We start from the raw sequence: 25326 nt of genomic DNA, 5'->3' as shown, positions 1-25326 counted from the left end.
TGCGCGAGACGCAGTTGGCGCCGTTGCGTAGTCCTCCTCTCCACAGCTGCCTGGTCGTCTGCTCGCTGAGGTCGACCCGACCACCAAGCCTTTGGCAGCCCGCTTGTGCAGACGCGGATGTTCTGTGACGGGGCCCACACAACAAACCCACCCCATGCAAAAATATAAATAAAATCAAATGCGTTTGTGGTGTTTTGCACATTGGTTTAGGGCCTTATGGACCAGCCAAACCAAATATATTGGGATGACCGTGAGGGTGGGGACGTTTGCCACAAGATTTCGCGGCACGCTACCCAAACCCGGATTTATTTGTCATGAGCATTCTGCATGTATTCCTAAGAATCCTTCGCTGTAGTGGGACGATCATATGTTTAAACACTAAAAACAACAAATTATTTATCGAGCGGTCAAAAGCTTCCTTTTATGAACTGTATATGCAGCGCGTAAAGGATGGAAATTCGCCTGCAATCTCTGACGGTGAAAATGAAATCATAGTTCGATTGCCGCGGAAATAAGACACTTTCTTTTATTTTTGAATCGGATAGTCCGCAATTGATGCAAACTACACTATGATAAACAGTCGCGTCCGAAATATCGAATATTCAGACAAACAATTCAACACGTCAGCCTGAACAGACTGGAAGACAGGTTGCTTTATCTTGGAATTATGAAATTTTTATCGTGGTTGAGGAAGGCCCGGCTAGCATTAAACCCCATGAAAAAGTAACAATAATACAGTGAAGGAAGTAACAAATTGATACCTGCCGTCTGCACGCACACTGTATCACGAAATTGGCGAAATCCGGCGGCCATTTATTCAAAATCGCCGCCAAAATTTTGGCACGATTTTCGGGTATGTTATGGGGCTATCCTTCCCGAGAACACAGAAAGAAAATTGGAATGGACAAATGGGACTGGCCATCGGGCCCGCTGCGAGCCTGGGGAACACTTAGAGCAGAGGTGGGTTTGGATAGGGCCTCAGTATGGAAATATTGGTGTATGGGCAGGGCACGGGCCTGAAAATCCGGCCCATGCAGTGCTCTACCCCTTCTCAAGAGGCGACTACAGTGCCAAAATGCGCATGACCTGTGCATACGTGCACTGTTTGGTTTGTTTTATAGCTGAAGAAACTCGGGACGGGGGACAAGACAGCCGTTTCTATAGAAAAGCGCTATCACGGATTTTGTTTTCCCAAATGTTCGCGTAAGCCAGACGGACACTTGGTAGTTTGACAAAATACGCATTTGGACCGTATGACGTGCAACCCATTATTTGAGGGTGAAATCCATAACCGACCCCTAAATCCTCTGACAAGACCCGCCACCCGCGCTCTACCAGAAAATGAAATCCGCACCCAACCGGACCCGACCAGCAGGGGCTGCGGCGCCTTTGTTTACTTATTATTAGGTATGATCTTTTCTCTTCGTTGTTGTTGCTGTAGCCGTTGCTTGTTCGTGGCCGACCTGCCAGCAGTGCTTGTGCCAAAAACGCTGCCCGCAACAGTCTCACTACCCGCGCGGGTGTCAATAATATCACCCGCAACCGACCCGCTACCCGCGGGAAACTCCAAACCGGGATCCGCACCGCAGGATAGAGCGTGTCGTGCAGAACCCTGCACTACGCCTGAAAACTCCGCACTTCGGCTTTCCTCTTGATCAGCGTCTCACTCTGCTTCACGGAGAGAGCGGTGTCGTGTGTACGCGGTTGCTCCTCTCTGGGTTTCTTGAAGGATGCTTCTTCTGCTGTCCAAGCGCGCCAACAACGCCTGTGGGCCCCAACGTGTGTGAGTGCATGTGTGTGGAAGCCGTAGCCATCTGGCTGACATCTCCTAACCCCTTTGAAGAAGAAGAACCGAGACCCGACACAAACATTCAGCTGTCGAGTCTCATGAAGTCTGTTGACGTATGTACCGCACCATGGTATGTGTTGTCGAGTCCGAACCTGGCACGGGCATGTGCGAAAAACGGAAAGCCCGGCCCGACAAGGCCCGCGCAATGCTCTAAACGGGCGTGCGAAACCCTATCGAAATTTGCTAGCAGTCCGTACGAGCGCACCGGCCTTGAGTTCTACTATGAAATAATGCGAGCCGATTGAGGGAGCGCTTTCACGACACTAATCGACAGCAACGAACGTCATGGTTCAACAGCGTAAATGTCACTGGCAAGAAAAGCAGGGATGTTTTGCAACGGAATGTTGCAGTGTCATATGACCGTCGACAACCCCGCGTCCTTTCTGGATACCGTTGCCTCTGATAAAAATCGCTCTTCATCTCAACTGGAGTCCCCCGATACCACGATGTGCCCGATACTCTCAGGGACACGTGATCCTGTGACACCACGAAAACTGAAAACTACGATCACTATATCACGAATAGACACCTCCACGGACAGTCTCTGCGTATCGGGTGAAAAGCTTTAGCCCGCTGCTACTGATCAGAGCAATCTTCATCCACGAGAAAGCGAGGTGGTAACGGCGGTACGCGACAGTCACACGGCATGTTCGAGAAATGCCAGTAAAACGTAAACAGCAAACGCGAGACAACCAAACCCACCGCGCAAAAGCAAATCGGGGAAAGGAGGAAATCTAAAAATAAAGGAAACACAACCCAGCTCATAGGTCTCCGCCTGTCACGTGGGCTTGTCCTGTCCTCCAATCAGAGACGCGATGGACTTCTTACAAAGTCGGAGGAGTGAGAAGGGCGCGTGTGGCGCCATCTATCGCAGAAAAAAGTTCATTTTTGAGTTGAGACCTATGTGATATGTCCTCTTAAGACAAAAGTATAGCGTCTAAAAGGATCTCGACTGACTCAGACATGCCACGAAATTTAACCGCTGTGTCCTTGTCGTTCATCTCTTGTTTTAGTCATCTCGCGTCGACCTAATTTCTTTTTCGAGACTGAAAGGAACCGCCATATATTCGACATGCTTCCGTGAATCAATCTCGAGCAGCCTTTTTATCCTGCCATGCTAAACAACTTTAATAATGCATACTTTAGTTAGCGCCTAAAGGGCTCTCTACAGTTAATCGCAGACGGTTACATGACCGCTTAGTATTTGACACGATCGGTCGATCGCGATTACACGATTATTGCACCAGTTAATATCCCTGGGAGCCAAATCAGCTGAAAAGCACCAGTTGCTTGAGCAATTTTCTTTAAGATTCTATTCATAAAAGCACTGAGTTCGTTGTTGGTGTCGACGACACATGCTTGCTTTTTACGGGGTTGTTTCCCCTGGGATCGTTGTCTGACGGAAAGGCTTCGCGGTTTCGGCGTGCTCAGATACGACGGCAGCCGTCGAATATGAGCGGCACTGCATCTTCTAGATGCTTTAGCTTTCCACGTTTGTGCAGCGCTTTATCGCCGTTGATGACGCTGTGATCAAAGTGCTTCTCGCAGACACGTGTGTGAGGAGAGTCAAAACTAAACTGCCCATCATCAAGGCGAGGAATGGCACGTTTCCACTTCTCACGCTTGTCAGGACCCAAGCAGCACAGTGTATTGAAAGTCGAGTGCAATAGGGGTGGACGGGTAGCTGGAAGGCCTTGAACATAATTCTGAAAGTAAAGAACATTGATAAGACACATCCCGGCCACCCCTATTGCACTTGACTTGCAGTACGTTGTGCTGCTTGGGGATACGCAGGAAACGCGAACACGTATACCTTGCCACCTCCCGGGTACCCAGAGCGACATTTCGTAACACAACACGTTTCTGGCATGCTGCTAGCACACAGTTGTCACGCGACAACAGCCGAAACACGTGTACTGCAATGCAAGACGCAGGCGTTTCCCTCCCGGGTTCGGATGGCAGCGCCAGCACGCGGGCGCTCCTGTCCATGGGCAAAGCTTCCCCATAGAGTTACGGAGAAGCCGCGTGACCGGGAAGCTATCAAGGGACCGTGATATTAGCGTTCTTTACATGGAGTGAAGACAACTGCGTCGTCTGCTACGAATTTCCGCCATATTGGTTCCCATGCACAGCTCGCGTTGCGCGCACAAATGTGTAGCTATACGCCTCGTGCAAAGCGTCCGCTGCGCCACAGAAAATCCTAGCGGCGGCCATAGGCACTAGTTGTGTGAGTCCACTCGGATCTCTAGGGTTATTTGTACGCTTTCAATCGCCACCTTGCTTCGGCCACGCCGCGTCTGAATGGATAGCTGCTAAAGGCCGTCCAGCACAAACTGTTGCGTTGTGGTGTGCACCATGTTCATTCGTGTGCGCAGCCACCACTTCGTGAGTGCTGCGAAGTGCGATCAGCCGAGCAGCCCTGCGTACGTTCCAAGAGTATTCCGTTCTTGCTACAAAAGGCGAACTTCTAAGAAAGCGGTCATCTGTCCAAATACTCGGCACGCTGTAAGACAACTCTGAATAACTGCTTATGGAGCATTCAAGCAGACTGTTACGAAGCAAGAGCTTTCCTTCAACATGGTGATTTCATTTTTTTGAATTTTCATTTAATTTTATTGGAAACATTGGTAGGAACCTGTACATCAGAGGGTGGCCTTTACTTATTATTTTATTATTTACTGATTAAATCATTTAATTAGACTATCCTATCATCCATCCGAGCTTCTGTTCAATCAGACGATGCTCGTTTGTGAGAGAAACGAGCCTCACCGCAGCAACTGAAGAGCAATATGCACATCCAGAGAGTCCTGTAACATCTAGACATTAGTCCTGGAGCCTTACTGAAGTTTCAGAGCTCGTATTTGGCACTCAATGAGGTATTGGTAGAAATGAGTAACGTTGATATCATTGAATTGTTGACAAAAGAACCATCCATATATGCCCGAAAGAAAATTCTAAAACTGTACTAATCCTTCGAGCCAGGTTAATGATATCTAGCCTTTATAAGGAAGGCCTCAGTCACGACGTTACATGCAGCTGTGAAATGTGGAAACATGCGCATCTGATGTATGTACATATATTTAAAAAAGTAGTTAAGCAAATAAGTATTTAAAGAACAGTACTTAAACATAACTACAAATACACTGTACGGAACTGTATTTAAATACAAGATATAAATATGTGTATTTATGTTTTAAATCGTATTTTACACAACCACATCGGTTGGTCCTGTCGGGAAGAAAAACCTGTCCTACAACCACAATAGTACTGTGGAACAAACCAAAATAAAGTTGTTGTTAAATAGTATTTTAAATAATACTGCCCATCCCTAGCTCTGAGACACACGCCTGCCGCAAGCAGTTTTCCGTTACACTCCGAGTTGTGCTCGAGCTAGTTTCGGTGACACCGCTGACATGCCGGCTTCTGCACAGTCGTTCTCCTTATTGACAGCAGGGGAGGTATATTCCGGTAGAGTGGGAAAATTGGTCCAATTGTATAGCAGACAATTGAAAGACGGCAATGAGGCTTTCTAAAATTTATTACAAGCTTTCGCGTGGTGCGGCATTCGCTACCACGCGAAAGCTTGTAATAAATTTTAGGAAGCTTCACTGTCGCTTCATCAATTGTCTACTCCTTATTGACAGTTGAGCACCGAAAGTAGTCGTTCGGAGTTTAAAGCTGTTGAAATCCGCAACATGGCACAACCGATTCACACATTTTTGATTTCCATGAAGCCCACCACATGCACTTTCGACAGGTTTCGATTTCGGACGACTCACACAAGAAGTTCGCTCTCCCGCCGCTAGGTGGCCCCGAAAAGTGCCACCTCAAGTCCGTGCACGAGGCGTATACGATTAGCTACACACTACATTTTGGAGTTGAGTAGGTACATAGCACAGGAGGTTTGAAAAAGTGGGTGAAATCGTTATAGAGCATTCATGCATGGTAAGCGTGGAAGTAAACACGGCGGCTTTGTGGTAGTCGCTTCTACAAAGGGTGACTCCACCCTACACAAAAGGGAGCTAGTATTCAGGCACCCTAGAACGATTTCGTTCAGAGCGCTACACAGTGGTTCCCGTTAGTACTGCTGTGGGACGTCACAGTATGCGTTCACTAAACCAGCTCACGATATCTGCATGCAGCGTGTGTGCGATCACATTAATCGCGGTACTTCGCGTTGCCAAGTCAATGCGATGTCATATTATCGCATAGGTGGTGTGCAAAAACGAGTGGGACTCACGCTCTTGGTACAATCGGCGATCGCTATTGTGCGTATCGTCACCTTTGTGCGTACCTGCACCTTTCTCATCTGAGCGCCGCCCCTGTCACTCCTGCGCTTACCAAGCGACATCACGCTGCCGCAAAGCAAGCTGCGCTGATCTTTCGAATTTGCTGATTTAATGTCTAAGCACTACTCGAACAAAAAAACATAAATAAAAGAAAAGCCAACTAGATTGTCAGCCGATGTCGACAGGTATCGGTTTCACGGATAGGTTTCGGGACGCGAATGTCCCTTTCATGAACAATACGGGTCTTGAACTAGTGCTTTCCACGGTTCGTTCATGCATCGCCACGCATATGCTGGAGCCACAAGGGTGGCCTCCAGTGTATTGCTCCGTAGACGAAAGCGTGCTTGACGAAAGCAATGCATTCTAGAAAGGTCCTGGTCGCACGTGAGAGCAAACGTCAATGCACACGTGATCCTAATGATAGCCGCGCCCGAGATCGGGGACAAATTCGTTTGTAAACAAAGCGTTTACAGCTTGTGTGAACCGTTTTGGATGCCTTTCGACCCTGGTAATTATTTTTATTCGCTAATATTGCATTAAACGCGCAGTTTTGCATATGAGGCCTCGTACTGTTGACGACCTTCTAAAGATGCGATAATGACCCTGCAATAGGTCAGCATTTTCCTAAGAGTTCATTCAACATCACATCATGGTCAGTTTTCTGCAAAGCCCATCAGATCACCGTCATAAACCATCAGATCACGAGCCCGTAACTCAACTTCAACTTCAGAACCCATCAAATCACATCACATCATCGACTTCAACTTCAGAAACCATCACCGACTTCAGAGCCCATCATCAGAATTCAACTTCAGATCCCACCGCGGTTTTGAGGTTGAATTCCTATGATGGGTTCTAAAGCCGACGATGGATTTTGAAGTTGAAGTTTGTGATGGGGCTTTGAAGTTGAATTCCTATGATGGGTTCTGAAGTCGGTGATGGGTTTTGAAGTTGAAGTTCATGGTGGGGTTTTGAAGTTGAACTCCGATGATGGGTGCTGGAGTCGGTGATGGGGTTTTGAAGTTGAACTCCAACAAGGGCCGACGTGGGGTGTACTCGGCTGCAGGATTACAACGCTAGCGTCCTGCTAGCCTGTGTTGGTGTGGGTTTCCTGGTAGTGGCGGCAAAAGCATAAGCGAATGAGGGGTGTACTGTTTGGAGGGTGCGGCCAGCCTGCACTCGGTTGGACTTGGAAGCAGGGTTTATCAATGAAGGAGGAAAGGAGGGATGCCACTTTTGACCTCCGCTGTCGCATGTGAACAGCGGAAGGTGTGTTGCTTGCGCGGTTGGGTTGTTGCACAATGTTGCGCCGTTGTTGACAGAAGTAGTATAAATATATGTCCTATAGCCAAGAGTTTTCTCTAATACAATTCCAATCGAATTCGAATCCAATTCTAAGCCATAATCCACTTCAAATCCAAAGCAAGCCAAATTCAAAGCCATCTGATTAGCCACCATTATATCCGCCCACTTCACGTTGATTGGTCCATGCTAAGCCTACTGATCTTTGATTGGCTGACCGTTCGCTCCGCTCCTTTATGCTAATTAGTTCGCTTGGCTCCACCCAGTTCATGCTGAATGGCCCGTGCTAAGCCTACTGATAATTGATTGGTTGACTGTAGCTCCGCCCCTTTATGCTAAATACTCGGCTCCGCCCACTTCACGCTGATTGGTGCATGCGTATCGCTGAGCACAGCTCCACCCTTTTATGCCAATTAACCGGCTCCGCTGATTAGTCCATTCTAAGGCTACTGATCACTCTCCACATTTTTCAGATTTTCTAAGCCCTCTGATTGGCCGTCCCCAATTTAAGCCTACCGATTGGCCCGTTCTAAGCCCACTGATTGGCTGGACTAAGCCCGCTGAACATAGCCTTCGTTAGCGCACGCCAGCTGGCACGCTCGGTGGCGGCCCCGCTGCGGCTTTATCTCACACGTCCAAACTTACCTCGTGCCACCATATGGCGCGACTCAGGTGCATCAACTCCATGCGGTTACGCTTTGAGGTGTCACACGAGCGACAGAACTTCGTCGAGATGTGCTGCCACATATTGCGCTCCTGTTTCACCACAAACAAATTGCGGGACATCATACGCGAAATCTTGGATGAGTACCTGTCGACTGACAGGGAGCAATCACTGCGCGAGCTTCAGCAACTATGTCAGGAAGAAATAAGAGTCCTGGAGACGATCATCAATCGTGCTAGGAGCTATGCATGAAAATAAAGACGCATCACACCTCGCTACACAGTCTGCTCAAGTTATTCCATGATGCGCATGCAGTTCCAGCATCCCACTCAAATTCTCATCTCCTGCGGATCCATGTGTGGGAAGACGGTGCTCACGCAGGATATAATGAGACACACCGAGTTATTTAGCATTCCACTGCAGAAGGTGCTCTACGTACGAAAGTATGCAGCCAGATGGGAAAAGGATTTCGACGGAGTGGAGTTTATAGATGAGATACCCGCAGATTGGGATGAACAACTCTCATAGTTATTGATCCCTTAGTGATCCTGATCACACAAGCCTTGTTCTATCACAACGCCTCTTTTTGAATGATGCCGCTGAACGCCAGTTATATCATATTGTTACGGAACGCTCGGTCCATACAAAAGATCGAAACCTTCAGACGTCAAGTGCTCAGGAAACAGCGGCTCTCCTATTTTCTCGATGCGTATAACCAGGTGACGGAGAAGGCGCACGGTTATTTAGTTGTGGATCTTCACTCGCAAACACCTCCCTCTCGTAGCCTGCGACGGGGTATTTTACCGCACGATCGGCAGTTCCTGTTTATGCCCGCGAAAGGACTGCTGATCTTAGAAGACATCTCACGCTCCTCAAAGTATTGGCCACCAGCAAACCGACACACTGCATAGAGTTACTTAAAGAGCTCAGCAGTGACGACATTCGAATCCTTTCGGAAATCTGTCTGAACACTCTACGTGGAAATATCCCACTTTTGATGGAACTTCATGAAAACTTGAAGAAACACAAAAAAAATCCTCCGCTTCCTCGCTTACAGGTCACTTCAGAAGTGCCCCCGGCAGTTGAAGAAATATATTAGGCAACAACGAGGTGGTCCATACTTCCACTGCTCCTCTCAGGGCTATCAACTCTCGTGGCGGGAGTCGCCATGCGAGCGATATCCAAAGCCATCGGTCATGGCTCATAGAATAGAAATACATGAAGTTCTGAAATCTAATGATTCGGACGATGTAAAAGTGGGCAAAATACTGGAATCCCTCTATTACTTGCTGAAGCGCGCTCACTATCATCCTCCTCCTCCTCCTCCTCTGGAACCTGTCCATTCGGAGCCCAAACCAGAACCGAATCAATTCGATTTTAATCTTCTACCCTCCGGCGTTGATAAAGCACGCGCGAAATCTGTGCTAAAAGAATTGAAGAAAGTTTTCACCTGGCAGGCGAATAATGTGCTAGTATATAGAGGGAAGCGAATCAACCGCTCAAACATTACGGCCCTTGTGAGCTACTTAGCACGTCGTAGTGCGCTCATCAAGAAACCCAGTTGGTACAAAAAAGTATCGAAAATGATAAGCGCTCTGAAAATGCACCAAACTGCTTGCTGGAGCAAATAAGGGGCCCTATAGAAAGATCAAGGAAAAAGGGTTAGGTGGAGTGGACCGGTACCAACGTTATCACAAGCCCACGCGTAGAGAAGCCATCCAACAGCTGAAAAAAGGAGATGCTTACACCCTTCACAAGCCCGCGAAGTAAAAATTTAAACGGCGGTCTATCATCGCAACTCAGGTTAGGGATTTATATCAGGCTGACCTTCTGAATATGCGTAAATATCAGAAATTTAACAAGGGCTTCAGGTACATCTTAACGGTCATAGATACGCTATCGAGGTACCTGTACATGGTCCCCATTCGCACAAAGCGCCTGCAAGGCGTAAAGAAAGCTTTCCAACGAGTTTTTCGTTATGGAATTCCGAAGAATCCCCAAGGTACATATAAATGGTAGCGAAGGCGAGAAAAAATACCAAATCTGTGTTAGCAACCCTGCGCCCTTCATGATACACATGCGAGCGTGGTTGTTGAGGGGCATACTACGAAGATAAACAAAAATAATGTGATCGGAGGCGCGAATAATGTCTGTATTAATCCAATATGCATATTTTTAATATAGCAATTCGCCTTGACTGCCAGTAATACGTAAGATTATAGACAGAGCCGAGTGCGCTTCCGGTTCCTGTCCCTCAGCGTGTTGTTAGCTACGAGTTTGCCGTACGTTGACTGCGCACTTTGTGACTGTTGATAGCCGTTTTCTTCTTCATCGTCGTCTTTTCAATTTCAAACCACCAAGTCGAACAGGGGACACTTCTCGGAGAACTAAGGTAAGGCAGGCACACATGAACAATGGTAAAACACAACAGAACGCCTGTAAACCTGTTCCTGCAGGCTCTACCGGGAGACGCACCATGTCGAGGCGCGTACATAATCGGTGCCTCCTGAAGGAGAAAGGAAACTGTGACGCCGATGACACTAGGGGCGGTATAAGTTTCCACCGTTTTCCTCAGAACCCCTTGAGGTGTGTTCCTATATATTATAAGTGTCTACGGCTGAGAACGGAGCTGAGTCACTTGGTTGAGGACGTGCAGTGTTTGCTGAAGTACAATGCGTACCTCTCCCCCGAGTTTTATTGAGAGCGGTGAAGTGAACATAGTGGAAGTTACATAAGATTAATAGCGTTTCAATGGTATCACCTGTTTTCCAGCTTTCAGACTGTATGGACGCTCCCTGGATAGGTCATCCTTCCACAGTGAGGTGGTAAACATGTAAATATTTAAGCATGTGGCTGCTGGGCTGCTTTGAACGAGGAGTTTTGCAACGGTTTGCATGTACGGGACACAAAGGGCTGTGCTGCATGTGCTCACATGTACCCAATGCTAGCATGTTGACGGCTTGCTTTGCTTGCTGATTTTTTTTAGCTCTGAATGTAGGGCATACAGGGTCAGGCTGCTGTAACTAGTGCATGTTTTCGTGGCACAGCTTTGCATAGTTCTTCAACAATAAAACTGCTTCGCAGGTAGAAGGCGTGGCTGGAGTTTTGCAACCTGGAGGCGGATACGAGTCTAATTTCCATTCGCTCTAAGGTCCTATGCTCCCAGCATTATTTGCGCACAGGAAGGCTTCGGTGGGATGCAGTTCCTACATTGAAGCGCACACTGCATGGCGTTGGTAAGTATAATACCAGTCAGTATGCTCAAGTTATCACATGAAAATGTTGTAACTCTAGAGGCAATTATTGCGAGTGCTACTGGTGGTTTGCAGGAGGAAGTAGTGCCTACGCCAATCAGAGCAGACTTGAAAGCAGTGGGCCTTCAACGGAGGAACGTGTGCAAGCTGTGGTAGCCTGCGATGACGACAGCACAGGAGCAATACACCTTCACCAGATGAGTCATCCTTGCCATGCTGAAGGTATACTTGAGTAACGTAGTTGTTGGGTGGGCTAACTGTACGACATCATCTGCTTCATCAGAGTGTGGTACTGAAGAAAGTCAGCAACAGCGTGATCTGTCTCATCAGGACCATAGCTACTTACGACATGCACCAGCCTTGTCAACACAGAGCACTGTTTTCTCCCCACTAGCTCCAGTTGTCACTCCTCTGCCAGGAACGTCGTCTGGTGTACTGCGTGCAGTCTCGTCACCTCAGCACTTAGGAGGTATGTGACGAATACTCTACCGCCATGAAGTCCACAGACTTGTGAATGCTTTTTGATCACCATTTGCAGGTGGAAGTGGCTGACATCCCCCCAAAGATTGCCCATCGTCCAGTAGTCTGGCAGCTCCAGCACAGCCAACAAAAGGCAAGCTGGATAACCTCCGCAAGAAAGTGCACCAGTTGCAAGCCCGCAACAAGAAGCTTCAGAGAGACCTTGAAAGGCGTAGGCGAACGAGGACCATCCGTGACCTGATGGAGCATGTGAGGTGTCACGTCTCTGGAACTGTCGCAGACTTCATTGAGGCACAGATAAAGATGGGAGGTGTGTGCGAATTTGGGCGCCGTTGGTCACCACCAAACAAGACATTCGCGCTGAACTTGTACTTTCACAGCCCCCGTGGCTACAGGTACTGCCGAAAGCTGTTCCACTTGCCGTCAGTGAGGTCACTACAGCTGTGGATGAAACGTATCCCACTACGACCTGGATTTTCAGATGAAGTCTTTGATGCTGTGAAGCGAAAGGTGACAAACTTCTCTGAAATGGACAAGCTCTGTGTGATAATCTTCGACGAGATGCACATCAAAAGGGAACTGCACTACAATGCAACAGAAGACTGTTTTGAAGGATTTCCGAGCTGTGGCAACTATGCTCACTCCGAGTTGGCAAACAAAGCACTTCTCTTCATGGCTAGAGGCATTTGTACCCCATGGAAGCAGGTCTTAGGCTACTTCTTCACTCACAGAGCAGCATCTGCTTCAGTCTTGGAAGAGAAACTGCTTGAATGCTACCACCGCCTCCTGCGTGCAGGATTGAGGCCAAAAGTTGTGACATGTGACCAAGGAAGCCAGAATATCTCTCTACTGGGGAAGCTGGTTACAACTGCGAAGCCGTATCTCACTATTGGTGATGAGAAGCTGTTCTTCATATTTGATCCACCCCACCTGCTGAAATGCCTTGGCAACATGCTGTTAAAGTATAACTTCCAGGTTGGCAACCACATCATAAGGGCGCAGCATATGCGGGATGCTTTTGCCATTGACAAACAGCTTGAAATACGGTCCACGCCACGGCTAACTGATGGGCACTTCAATTTAACGTTCAGCTCAAAAATGAAAGTCAAACTGGCTGCACATATCTTCAGCAACCATGTTGCAGCCTCAATGTTCACCTTATCCACTTTCCACCAGCTACCACCTGATGCCATCCACACAGCCAGATTTGTTGAGCGCGTCGACCGTCTCTTCGACACTCTTAACAGTAGCCACCTGCATGGCAAGACGAAATATTCTTCAGCAATACAACAGGGGTCTGCTCACAAGGACTTCTTGCTGGAGTGCCTGTCCGAGTTTGAGAAGATTACTGTTCTTGGACGCAAGAGACCACCCCCGTGTATCCGTGGCTTCTGCTTGACCATGACTTCCGTGCTTCAGCTCAGCGAAGATCTGCGAAACTCTGGCATACAGTACCTCCTCACTCGAAGGCTGAACCAGGATGCACTCGAAAACACCTTCTGCATAATTAGGACAAAGTGTGGAAGCAACCCTGACTCCAGCTGCATTCAGTTCCAGGCAGCAATAAGGCATCTGCTACTCGGACAACTTTTTAAGACTACGCAGGGCTCAAACTGTGCTGAAGACGTGGACTCCCTCCTGGCGGCAATACCTATTGGTCCTAACTACATGAGCAGACTTGGATGTTCTGCTGCCACGCACATTACTGACGATGTCACCGTGGCACCCAGTGAGTCGCCACCACCGCTAGGGTCCAACAGCACAACATTCTTCGCAGGGTGGCTTGGTGCAAAATTTCTCGGTGCTCACACTTGCCCCTCTGAGCAGAAATTGAAATGCAAACTGCTGGAAGACAATGCCACATCTCAGGACAGTAGCCAGCTATTACTTTATTTGAGTGTAAAGAATGTGGACAGTACTGACTTTGGAAAGCTGTCAGTTCCTCTTCCTGCCTTTGCGACGTTTGTGAGTGCGTGCGAGGAGGCCTTCAAAGCAAACGTCAAGACATTCTTCACCTCCCAAGGGGTCAGGTCCAAGCTGTGTGAAGTGTTGGACACACTTGTGCCAAAGACATTGAGTTTATGTTCTTCATCAGTGTATGATGATTTATTTGACTTTTTTCTCAGGGTGCGACTGTTCTGGTTTGCACGACATAGGAATGAGGAAGTACGAAATAGTACGTTACGTCAAAAGGCACTGCAGCACGCAGTGAGACTAAGTTCATAATCTGCGCACGTTGTTTTGATGTAACTAGAAGTTATTTTCTTTCCATGCAAAAGCATATGCATGGTTCTGTTGTCTATCCAGTGCTTTCAGTTGTAACCTAGATTGCACATGATCTCTTGTGATTCTTTCATTCCTGTGTAGCGTACGATTGTCATAGTGCACTTTTATACATAGTTCCTTACTGTGTAGTTTGTATTTTGACTGCCATGCAGAGTTCAGTACTGTGTGCCTATTTATATGTTTAGTGTATGTACACCTGTGTACATAGATACCTAGCGTACATTTTCTATTTTGAATCTTCAGCAGTTTGCTATTCTTTGATACGTATTAGGTGTATCCCTGTGGAAGCCCCAGCCATCATCCCATAATAAAGTTGTTGTTTGCTTCCCCTTGTATATAGATTCCTAGCATGGATTTTCTGTTTTGGATCATCAGCAGTTTGCCCTCTCTTTGATATGCATTTAGTGTATACCTGTCTACATAGATCCATAGTACGTAATTTTATATTTTGGATCCTGTGCTGAGTTCAGTAGTTGTGTGCACAACTGCCAGTAAGTACGGGCAGTTATGTGCAGGGCTAAGCACTTTGTGCAGCTTGAGAACCTACACCACGTGGCAAAATGTGCACAAAATAGCAGAAGCAGAGAACATTGTCAATGCTTTGACATTCCTTTAATACAAAAATGCTGTTGTAATCAAAGTAGTAGTCATGAACAGTGTGTATGCTCTGAACAAGGTTGTCATTGCTGGAAGCTGATATTATTTTGCTGTTTTGCAAGATAAAGTATCACAGACTTCTAAACTGAGCTAATGGACTTGTGCCTTCTAATTCCTCCATAGCATTCATTACGAATGCCAAAAACTGTTTGGAGACATAGCACCACACAGCATGCAAGTGTCATATAATGTGACGCAAAAGTGCAAATATGTTCACTTCCACCTTCTTGGTACGAGAGATATGTGGAAAGCTCCAGATGTGCGTGGGGACAGCAATAGTCCTGGGCCCTATCTGTGTTTGCTGGAATTTGTACATTATCCTTTTGTGCTTATTCACTACATAGACTGTCATACTGGTTATTGCACATTATATTGTTGTGGGTGTTTATACTGGAGTTGGACGGACTACATAATACTGTTTATACTGTATTTATACTGTTTACAATGCCATGGCGAATTTACCTGTGATAAATGAAAGCAAGCCCCCACCTGGTCTCCTGTGTCCTTTGTTGCACGCATGTCGCTAGTGTTAATTCATCTCTGTTTACAAATTGTTCATGAGCTTTTGCTCTTGGATTTGCTATCAACAGTGATTGTGACATTCTGCGGCTCGGCATCGCGGTGGAAGGAACGCGCAGCGCGAGCGCCTGGCCCGCCCCGTGCTATACGTAACGGTGACGTACCACGTGACGTCCAGGTGACGTCATGATGACGAAATTTGTAGTATGCCCCGCAACGGATGGATGGCGCTGACGGTCTTTATCATGGCCGCCCTTGAAGACGTGGTGGCCAATGCAAGCTTCGCTACCATTTATATGTACCTTGGAATCCCCTTCCGGATCGCGGAAGCGAATTTCGGGGTTCCCCTATTCGTCAGTGTTTTCAGTCGCTACTAAATCACTATAGGACGCAAGTGAAATGAGGCGGCCTCCCGTGAACGCGTGCAGAGAAGAATTAGAAAAAGAATAGCCAGTCATTTCACTAGTACGGGGAAATTTAATTATATCAATGCGCTGCTGAAGATAGTGGCCAACTGTAATGGCTTGGTACACTCCGTCGCGGGCGAAAAGCCGAAAAAACGTGAACGCCGGAAATGAAGTAGCTGTGTTCAACAGATTGAATCGTAGGACATCCCCACGCGAGCCGTGTTCGCCAAAGGCTACGATCAAAGGTGGACGGCCGAAGTGTTCGAGGTGTCAAGAACGAGGAAGATCGACCCACCCGTAGAGTACATGAAAGATTCGACGGGGAAAGAAATACTGGGATCATTCTACGAGCAGGAACTGCAGCCCGTCCACCATGTTTCCTCGTACGATAAGCGTCTCATATCCACGGTGATTAGAAAAAAGAAAATTAACGGGGTATTGCACTACTTGGTTCATTGGTTCGGATACGCCAAAGATCACGATTTTTGGGTGCCCGCCAGCGATGTCAGAAAATGAATTTTACATGTATCTGCTCTCGAACGCCAGCATGGACCTGCACCCGTCCAACACGCTGAATGACTTCACGATCGCGTTAGATAAGCCGCTACCCTTGGATGATTCGTACGTCGTCGATCTAGAGGGATTTTCCATTCCCAACAGCTTCCTGAGCGTAAACCAAGCGCTGGATAACCTGATAAGGCTATCAAGGGAGAAGTGGCAAACAAAACAGCTCTGTCGAAGACACGGACACGCTATTGAATGAAATATTCCCCGGATATGGGATAGAGTGGACTTACGAGGAAGATCGCTACGTGTTTAAGCTACCGTCGCGCTCGGTGAAATTAATCGACAGACTGCTGCATTTCGCCTTTGGAATCGCCGACATTGATGGAGATCACCCGGAGGGCGGTAGAGTGCACGCCATCCCAAACGTGTTACCGCTCGCGGAGGAAAGAGCCATTATGATGCGAGTTCGCCGGGTGATAGTGATGAATAACGATCTAGTTTTGGAACCCCGATCGCTAATTACCGACACATTCAACGAATCCTTCAGAGCGACGAACGATACAGAAGTAAGGGTGGAATACAAAGACAACACTTGCTCGCCCACCCAGCAAATTTCAACTTGTCGACCGAGTTCCTGGACCTCATTCAGGTGAAGCACATCCACGTTGAAGGATCCCAAAAGCGCATCACGTGTAATCCCATAGTGAAGACGTACCGCATCCACATAAATACTCGAGAGATGGAAAGTCGGCGCATTTCACTTCCACCAAATTACTTCGAAACGCCCGAAGCTCTCGTGAGCGCCATCCATGAGCGTCTGCAGCCGGAGACTTCGCTCACGTACGATGCATGGGCGAGGAAGTGTTCGCTGATCTTGCGGGAAAACGTGTCGCTTACATTATCCGATTACTTTGCGTACCTACTGGGCTTCGGCGCGAAAACCGTATTTACCGAAAACGATATGGGCGTCGACGAAGTGACCATAGATCTTCCCATTAACTGTATCTCGTCACTGTACGGATCTCGCCCTCCGTAGTGGGAAACGGGCGGCATCCGATACTGAAATTAATTCCATTCGTATACGATAGAACGAACGAACAACTCAGCTTCAGCTTTCTTCCCGTTCAGTACTTTTTTCAAATTTAAATTTCCTCAATCACCGTCTCTATACGCGACGACACTGGTTGCAAGCTACCGCTACAAAATCGTGGCAGATCGACGCTGACGCTGCACTTTAAGCATGTACACTAAAGCGGTACCAATCTACGGATTTGGCGTTCCGACGGTATACAGGTCACACCTGTACCAGAGGGGAGGCAATTTCTTTTCTCAGCTCGGGCGTTTCGCTATTCCACCCTTTAAACGCGTATCGCTCTACTTAAAAAAGACAGCTGTTGCCGCCGCTAAGCGCGTGGCCAAAAATCTGTCGGAGGGAGACTCTTTCCGAAGTGCGCTTAAAAGATCGGCGAAAGATACAGGTCACGAAATTCTCCTAGACCTCGGAGGGGCCGGGCGAAGAAAGAGGAGAAGACCGGACGTCTTCGACAGCATAACTCACGCCGGTTGCGGGGCCACAATTTAGTTGCGAGATGGACACGATTAACGTCGTACACCCTCTGTTGGATAAGTCTGAAACACAATTATTTTCCGTGACAGGAACGCAATGACATATACTGAAGGGGGAATATGAGGTATTGTACCCGGTCGCTGACATATCCTCCGCATAGAGTTCCAGCTTTCGAATTTGGGGCATCACTATCTCGATTTGAACTCTGCGTACATAGTGACGAAAGTCCGCATCGTACGTGACGATGGGTCGCTACCGGAAACACACGCTGGCGATCGGACGACCTACGACGAGGTCTACCCCGTCAACGCGTTCGCCAGCTCGCTTTTCAAGAACGTAGCCGTCTTCTTGAATCAGACCATGATTGCGAATAAGGATTTGTATAGCTATAGAAGCTACCTGGATATTTTGCTTCACGCCAGCACCACGGAGCAAAATACCGTGCATAAAGCGGGTTTGTGCACGCAAGAAGAAGCGCGTCAATCGTAAAACAACATTTGCGCCCGTGGACCGACCGAACGATACAACCTCACACGAGGCAAGACCCTTTCCAAGATCAACTCTAACATTTTCCTGCAGCCTAAGCTACTCATATTAGGAGTGGAAATTAGGCTCGTTTTTCATGAAGACTCCGACGAATTCCGCATTATGAAGACCGATCAGGAGCAGCACACGCATAAAGTGCAAATCATGAGTGCCGCCTTGTACATAAAAAGAAAATCACCGTGTCTCCCAGCCTACTCCTCGGGCACGAAACGGAATTACAGCAGTGCAAGGCTCTCTACACACTGGCCAGAAGTGAATCTCGTATTCGTTCTCTACCAGTTGGCAAGCTGGATGCATGCCTGGAAGATTTATTTCCAGAGAAGATACTGTCTAAGGTGGTGGTCGCATTCGTGCCCATCCTAACCTTCCAGGGAGCATTCAATCGCGACCCGTATCGATTTGTGAACTGCGACATTGAGTCGGCGACGCTCACGTGAACGGGACACAGCGAATAGACACGTTCGACTTCAGCAATAACCTGAACCACCTGGAGCTACTTCAACCTCTTGGAGCAGCTGTGCGAGAAGCACGTCTCCTACGAATACGACCACAACGTTGGAAACAAGTTCCTACTGTACTACGACGTGAATCCCGATCAATCCTCCGTCCACCTGTCACCGATCAGGCGTGGAAACATTCGTCTGCAACTCAAGTTCCGACGTGCCTTGACCGAACCCACGACCGTATTGATGCTGTCCAAGAGTGTGAGAATCATTTCCATCGATAAGAACAGGAACGTCACACTGGATTAGCGATGTTCGAGCAAGACATCGAGAGACTCTTGAAGTACAACGATTACACTTCGGCACTCTTCCGTGGTGTATACGCTCGAGACGATCATCTGCCCGCGCTGGATAGACCGGGAATAATCGTAGTCAACACCGATCGGCGACAGCAAGCTGGGGAGCACTGGATTCTGTACGCGAAAATGAAGGATGACCTGATCTACTTTGATTCCTTTGGATTGCCGCCCATCGAACCCGAGCTGAAACGCCTCACCATCGACGAATATGGTGATGTCTGTATTCAAAGCCTGTATTCTCCAATGTGTGATGTGTACTGTTGTATCGTGGCGACATTGTTGGCGAAAGGGAAATCACTGAAGAACATTGTATGCCTGTTTTCCGATAATCTCGCCGCTAACGACCTAAAATGAATAAAGATGCTAGAAAAGTAGTTTGTTGGCTAAAAAAGCTTAGTGTCCTTTATTCTCTGAGTAAAGATGATGTTGGGCGATGCGAGTTCTTTTACCATCCGTGAATCTCTCCTTCTCTAGTTTCAGATCTGGTAATTCTCGCATTTCTTGCAAATCTTCATCTGTGAGTCGCTTAAAACGACTGGGTAGGTATACCTTTACACGTTTGCCGTTTTCTATCCCACGTACACGGCCTCCCCGTACATAGTGTCCACTTTGCGTAAGTCCAACACGTCGAACTTTTCGTTCTTCGGAACAGTGCTCATTTTCTGAATGTCCCCACCTCCGGGTTTCTTTAGTTTATCCAGCTTTTCGAAAAGATATAACATATCTCGCTTACTTCTCAGTGTAAGTTTCTACGCACGCCAAATGAACTGAAAATGAGGACAACTATTACCTAAATTTCCTCATCTTGAAGACAATACTGAAACATACCTTTCTCATTGTGCGCTTTACCCGGGGTTGACCGATGGAAATAGCTTCACAGACCTCAAAGGAGTTGTATATATCGCAACTTTTATACGAGGGCAATCCGAAAAGTAAGGTCTCCGAAACGTTGGGGATCCAGAGAAGCTGTTCGTGCGGCTGCTGGCCGCACTGCTGTGATTGGCGCGTCCTCCTCTCCTATCAATTCATGCACGCGTCTCACTAGGACGCACAGTATTGGCTTGGCGGCCGTTGAGAATGGAGCTCCCGCTGGACGCTACCGCGAAGTGCGAACTTCGCGCAGTTATTCGATTTTTGAACGCAAAAGGCGTTCAACCGATCGAAATCCATCGCCAGTTGGTGGAAGTGTATGGAGGCTCATGCATGGGTGTCAAAAACGTCCGCAAGTGGTGCAGAGAATTTGCAGCCGGCCGTACTGAAATTCACGACGAACAGAGGAGCGGCAGACCGTCAATTTCCGACGAGACAGTCACGAAGGTTGAGCAAGCCATGCGTGAAGATCGGCGTGTCACTCTGGATGATCTCAACATTTTGGTTCCTGAGGTTTCCCGAAGCACCATCCACAGGGTTCTAACAAAAAAATTGCAATATCGGAAGGTGTGCGCAAGATGGGTGCCACGGATGCTGACGGAAGACCACAAACGGCAGCGAGTTGATTCTTCCCGCGAATTTCTTCGCACCTTTGCAGAAGAAAAGGACAACCTCCTGGACTCGATTGTCACGGGAGACGAAACCTGGGCGTTTCACTTCACACCTGAAACCAAACAACAATCACGCGAGTGGCGGCACCCCTATTCGCCCAAGCCGCGGAAATTCAAACAATCACAATCCGCTGGTAAAGTGATGGCAACTGTGTTTTGGGACCGGAAGGGGGTATTGCTGGTCGACTTTATACCTGCAGGGACCACAGTAAACGCTGACAGGTACTGTTAGACACTGAAGAAGCTCAGACGGGCAATTCAGAACAGGAGAAGAGGGATGTTGAGCAAGGGCGTAAGCATTCTCCACGACAACGCTCGCCCACACGTCGCCCGTCAAACCGTCGCTCTCCTGCAAGACTTCGGTTGGAAAATCATCACCCACCCACCATATAGTCCGGACTTGGCACCAAGCGACTACCACCTCTTCCCTAAGTTGAAAGAACATTTGGCAGGAAGGCGATTCAGCAACGACGAAGACGTGAAAGATGAGGTTCAACGCTTCCTCAAGGACAAGGCGGTGAGCTGGTACGACATGGGCATCCAAAAACTACCACAGCGTCTTCAGAAATGCATCGACCGAAACGGCGATTATGTAGAAAAATAGATAATTGCTCAAGCTTCAAAATGATGTAAATATCACAGAAAATAAACAGTTCTTTGTCTTTCAAAAAAATAGGAGACCTTACTTTTGGGATTGCCCTTGTATAAAACATCCCTGGAGGGGTGCAAGGGTGGTGCAATTTTGTTTACACAATAACATAGGAACAGCCTGTGATATATAGCGAGCGCGCATGTTAGCTGCGAAGGAAATTTAGAACTTCTTGGAAACCAAAGTGCATAAGCGAACCCTTTGTTTTTGGTTACAGAAAGCTTGTTTCGGCAGGTGGAAATGAGAAGCCTATAACAGGCAGTCCGCTTTGACGTGGGCTCGTAGAGATTTTTTTCTTAAGATAGGCTTGTCTTATCAGGCAGAACAGTTTACTTTTTTAATACCCGCGGCCTCGCGGCGTGCCTTGCTGAAGCTAGATGACCTAATTTCTCGGAAAACATGATTTACGATCTTCAAACTGCGAGCTTTGATATAAAACAGGTGGCCCAAACGTGTTGGGATGTGCAGCGTGGTCGATGAAGCTCCGTGACCTCATTTCTCGGAACACATGATTTACGACCACGGAAGCATGGGGTACGCGAGCTTTGATATAAAACAGATGACCCCAGCTTGTTGACACGTGCAACATGGTTGCTGAAGCTCCATGACCTCATTTCTCGGAGAACGTGATTTAGGACCTCCAAAGCATGGGAGTACGCGAGTTCTGACATAAAACGGATGGCCCAACATGTTGAGACATGCAACGCGGCGGCCGAGGCCCCTTGACCTCATTTCTTGACAAACGTGATTTACGACCACCAAAGCATGGGAGTATGCGAGCTTTGATGTAAAACAGATGGCCCCAACGTGTTGGGATATGCGGCGTGGCCGATCAAGCACCATAACCTCATTTCTCGGAACGCATGATTTACGACCACCAGAGCATGGGTGCAAGCAAGCTTTGGTATAAAACAGATGGCTCCAGCTCGTTGACACATGCAGCGTGGCCGATGAAGCTCCGTGACCTCATTTCTCGGAACACATGATTTACGCCCACCAAAGCATGAGAGTACACGAGCTTTGATATAAAACAGATGGCCCCAACGTGTTCTGACATGCAGCATGGCTGCTGGTTTATAAGTCGTGAGAGTGCCTCAGTGAGGGAACAGTCTGCTTCAACTCGCTCAAAAAGTAAGTTATTCGCCTCACTAGTTTCACATTTCTTTCGGCTCCTTTTACTTTCAGTGACTAGGTGTCTACACTGCTTTTTTGACCCTCACGATATGGAGGATGAATCGGAAGACGATTCTCTGGACGGCGCACCTCCTACACTGTGTGCTCATGTGATGAGATCGCACCCTGACGTGGATATACCCTTCCTGCCCTTCTTCCAGACTGACAGTGCATTTAGAGGTGTCGTCAAAAGGTACGTGCTATTGGCATCTGTTCACGATCAAGGAGGAGAGGATTTGTGACAATATTTATAGAGCCACGATATTGTCGCTATATTGAGAGCGCAACGAATGCTCTTTAGGTTTTTGCATTTGTTGTGATGTTTTAAGGATAAAGGAAATTCGTGGGGAGATAATCGCGCACATCGCCCACTTTATGGCGTTTGCTCGCAAAGTCCACAGTGACGGAGTCATTGCGAATACCCTAATGGACGTGATTCAGGAATCCACAGGGCGCGTAGAAAATTATCAGCGGGAAGAAAGTGGGTTCATGTCCACCGACGTCCAAAACGTTCAAATATGTATTTCCGCGGTGAAAACGAAAAAATTCGGATGCAATGGGGCACTTCCCGATCATTTGGCTAAACACAGGAATGTGCTAAGAAATATTCATTTACCGGCACGTAATGGGGGTGAGCGTTTTAAATACAATACGCTCGCCCTCCTGCATCCACAGGGTTGGAATACATGGTGAAAAAATATGAAAATTACGTCGCGGAGTACTAGTGGGTTAGTCGCTTCCCCGTTTCCTACACTGACCTGGACGAATTCGAAGACAAAAACATGACATCCGTGTACGTCGATCAGGCAGTGCACGTGTCGCGACCCCCCAAACTCGAGTATGAAAAGAAAATTCACTTATTGGCTATCGACCAGCATTTTTTTGGAATCAAGTCCTTCAAGCAGTTACTCATTAGGAAAGACAAGCGTTTCGTATGCGAGCGTTGCACGCGCTCTTTCATGAAGGAAGAGAGCAATGCAAAACATCGTCGCCTGTGCGCCGACGTCAACAAAATCATATTGGAATTTTGCGAACCGGGCAAACACTTTGTAGAATTTACTAAAATACAGTACAAGCAGCAGTATAACTATGTCGTCGCGTTAGACACGAAGAGCGTTCTCGTGCCCAGTGGTGTTGGCATGCAGCATCACGTCACCTCTAGCTTCTGTGCCGTGCTCGTGCGCAATAACGACTCGAAGGTGATGCACATCAGGACGCACCACCGTGAAGATTCCGCGAGGCAGTGCGTGAAAGTTTCGATGAAAATGCGAGACGAGATGATCGCCCTGAACGCCTGCCCCGCTGAAATCGTGTTGAATGATGAGCAACGAGCACGGCACAGAGCTGCCACCCACTGCGCGTACTGTAGGCAGGATTTCGCGCAAGATCTACCCCGGGTCCGGTACCACGACCATTCCAAGCGTTGAACTGCCGGCGAGACAAATTACATCGCGACGCTGTGCAACCCCTGTAACGTGGCGTGCACGACATGGGAAAAACTGCTCATCATGATGCACAATCTGGCAGACGATTTGGCCGGACTGCTGCGCAAATTTCACCTTCTCGGCTGGAAGGGAGCTCCCTTCATTGTGGCCAGTTCCATGGAAAAAAATCCGATCGTTCGAAATTGAAACTTTCCTATTCAGAGATACCATGCAGTACCTAAATTCGTCGCCGGGAGAGCTCGTGGAAACCGTCAAATCCATGGGGGGCGCAGAGGCGTTCCAATGCCTGAAGCAGGTATTTGGAGATGACTACGAAATTTTGCTTCGTAAAGGTGTATTCATGTACAGCCACATTAGCTCGTTCGCGGTCTACGACGAATTGGGTCTGCCGGCAAAATCCGCATTCGGAAACGATCTGACGGGGAAGGATATAAGCGACGAAGACTATCAGTACGCGCTGCAGTGTTTGAACATTTTGGATGCTCAAATCTGAGGGATTATAACGCATTGTACCTGAAAACGGATGCCCTGTTACATGCTGACGTAATGCAGCACTTCCGGCGCCTGTGCTACGACGCGCGCGGATTGGAATTGCTTCAAAACGTTTCTCTGGCATCCTATTCGTGGTAATGCGCTCTAAATTACACGCAGGCAAAATTGAAACTGATCATCGACGAGGACACGTACCGAACCATTGAATCGGGTGTTAGAGGCGGGCTCTGTCTGGCGAGCAGGCGTCATTTATGGGCTAACAGCTGTGCAGTGGCTACGATCCCGATAAAGAATAGGTGTACATATCTTACATAGATCGCAACAATCTTTACCGATTCAGTATGATAAAGCACCTCCCCATCGGCGATTTCGAATGGGTCGAGGATTTTAGCTCCGTGGATTTTATGCGTCACTCCAGGGATTCGGACGTGGGATACGTGTATGTGTGAGACTTGGAGTATCCAAAATCTATCCACGCGCTGACGCGGTACTTCCCCCTGGCTCCCGAGAAGGCGGCCGTCCCAAAGGAATGGCTCTCACCATTCCAGCGAGGGCTCCTCGAAGAGTTAATCTATCAGCCGGCGAACAGCAAAAAGCTGCTGCTTACGTGCAAGGACAAAGTCGAGTAGGCTGTTCATTACGCGCTGCTCGTGCTCCATTGTAGACTGGGCATGAGGGTGACGAAAATTCACAGAATTCTAAAATTTCGTCAGGCACCATTCCTGCGTCCCTACAACGAGGACAATGTTGCCAGACGCGTCGCCTCGAGCACGACGTTCGAGAAATATTTCTATAAAATCTCAACTAATGCTGTCTTTGGGATTACGCTACTAAATAAATTTAATATGAGGGATATTCGAGTAGCCTTCCATGAGGAGACAGCGAGTCGCCTCGGGA

General features: G+C 47.9%; 1 protein-coding gene across 1 annotated transcript; it reads left to right on the top strand.

Annotated features, from left to right (window-relative positions):
- Positions 1 to 20206: 20206 nt before the first annotated feature.
- Positions 20207 to 20902, top strand: LOC135392608 (histone-lysine N-methyltransferase SETMAR-like). The gene has a single exon (XM_064623321.1). The coding sequence runs from the start codon at positions 20207 to 20209 to the stop codon at positions 20900 to 20902; it is 696 nt and encodes a 231-aa protein (XP_064479391.1).
- The last annotated feature ends 4424 nt before the right edge of the window (positions 20903 to 25326 follow it).

This window comes from Ornithodoros turicata, chromosome 1 (assembly GCF_037126465.1).
Source record: "Ornithodoros turicata isolate Travis chromosome 1, ASM3712646v1, whole genome shotgun sequence".
In the NCBI taxonomy this organism is placed as follows: domain Eukaryota; kingdom Metazoa; phylum Arthropoda; class Arachnida; order Ixodida; family Argasidae; genus Ornithodoros; species Ornithodoros turicata.
Note: the sequence above shows the minus strand (reverse complement) of the source record. Positions and strands in the feature narration are given on the sequence as shown.

Bases quoted from the DNA above. Each gene is read 5' to 3' on its own strand.
- LOC135392608 (XM_064623321.1), top strand. From the start codon at position 20,207: ATGGAGCTCCCGCTGGACGCTACCGCGAAGTGCGAACTTCGCGCAGTT.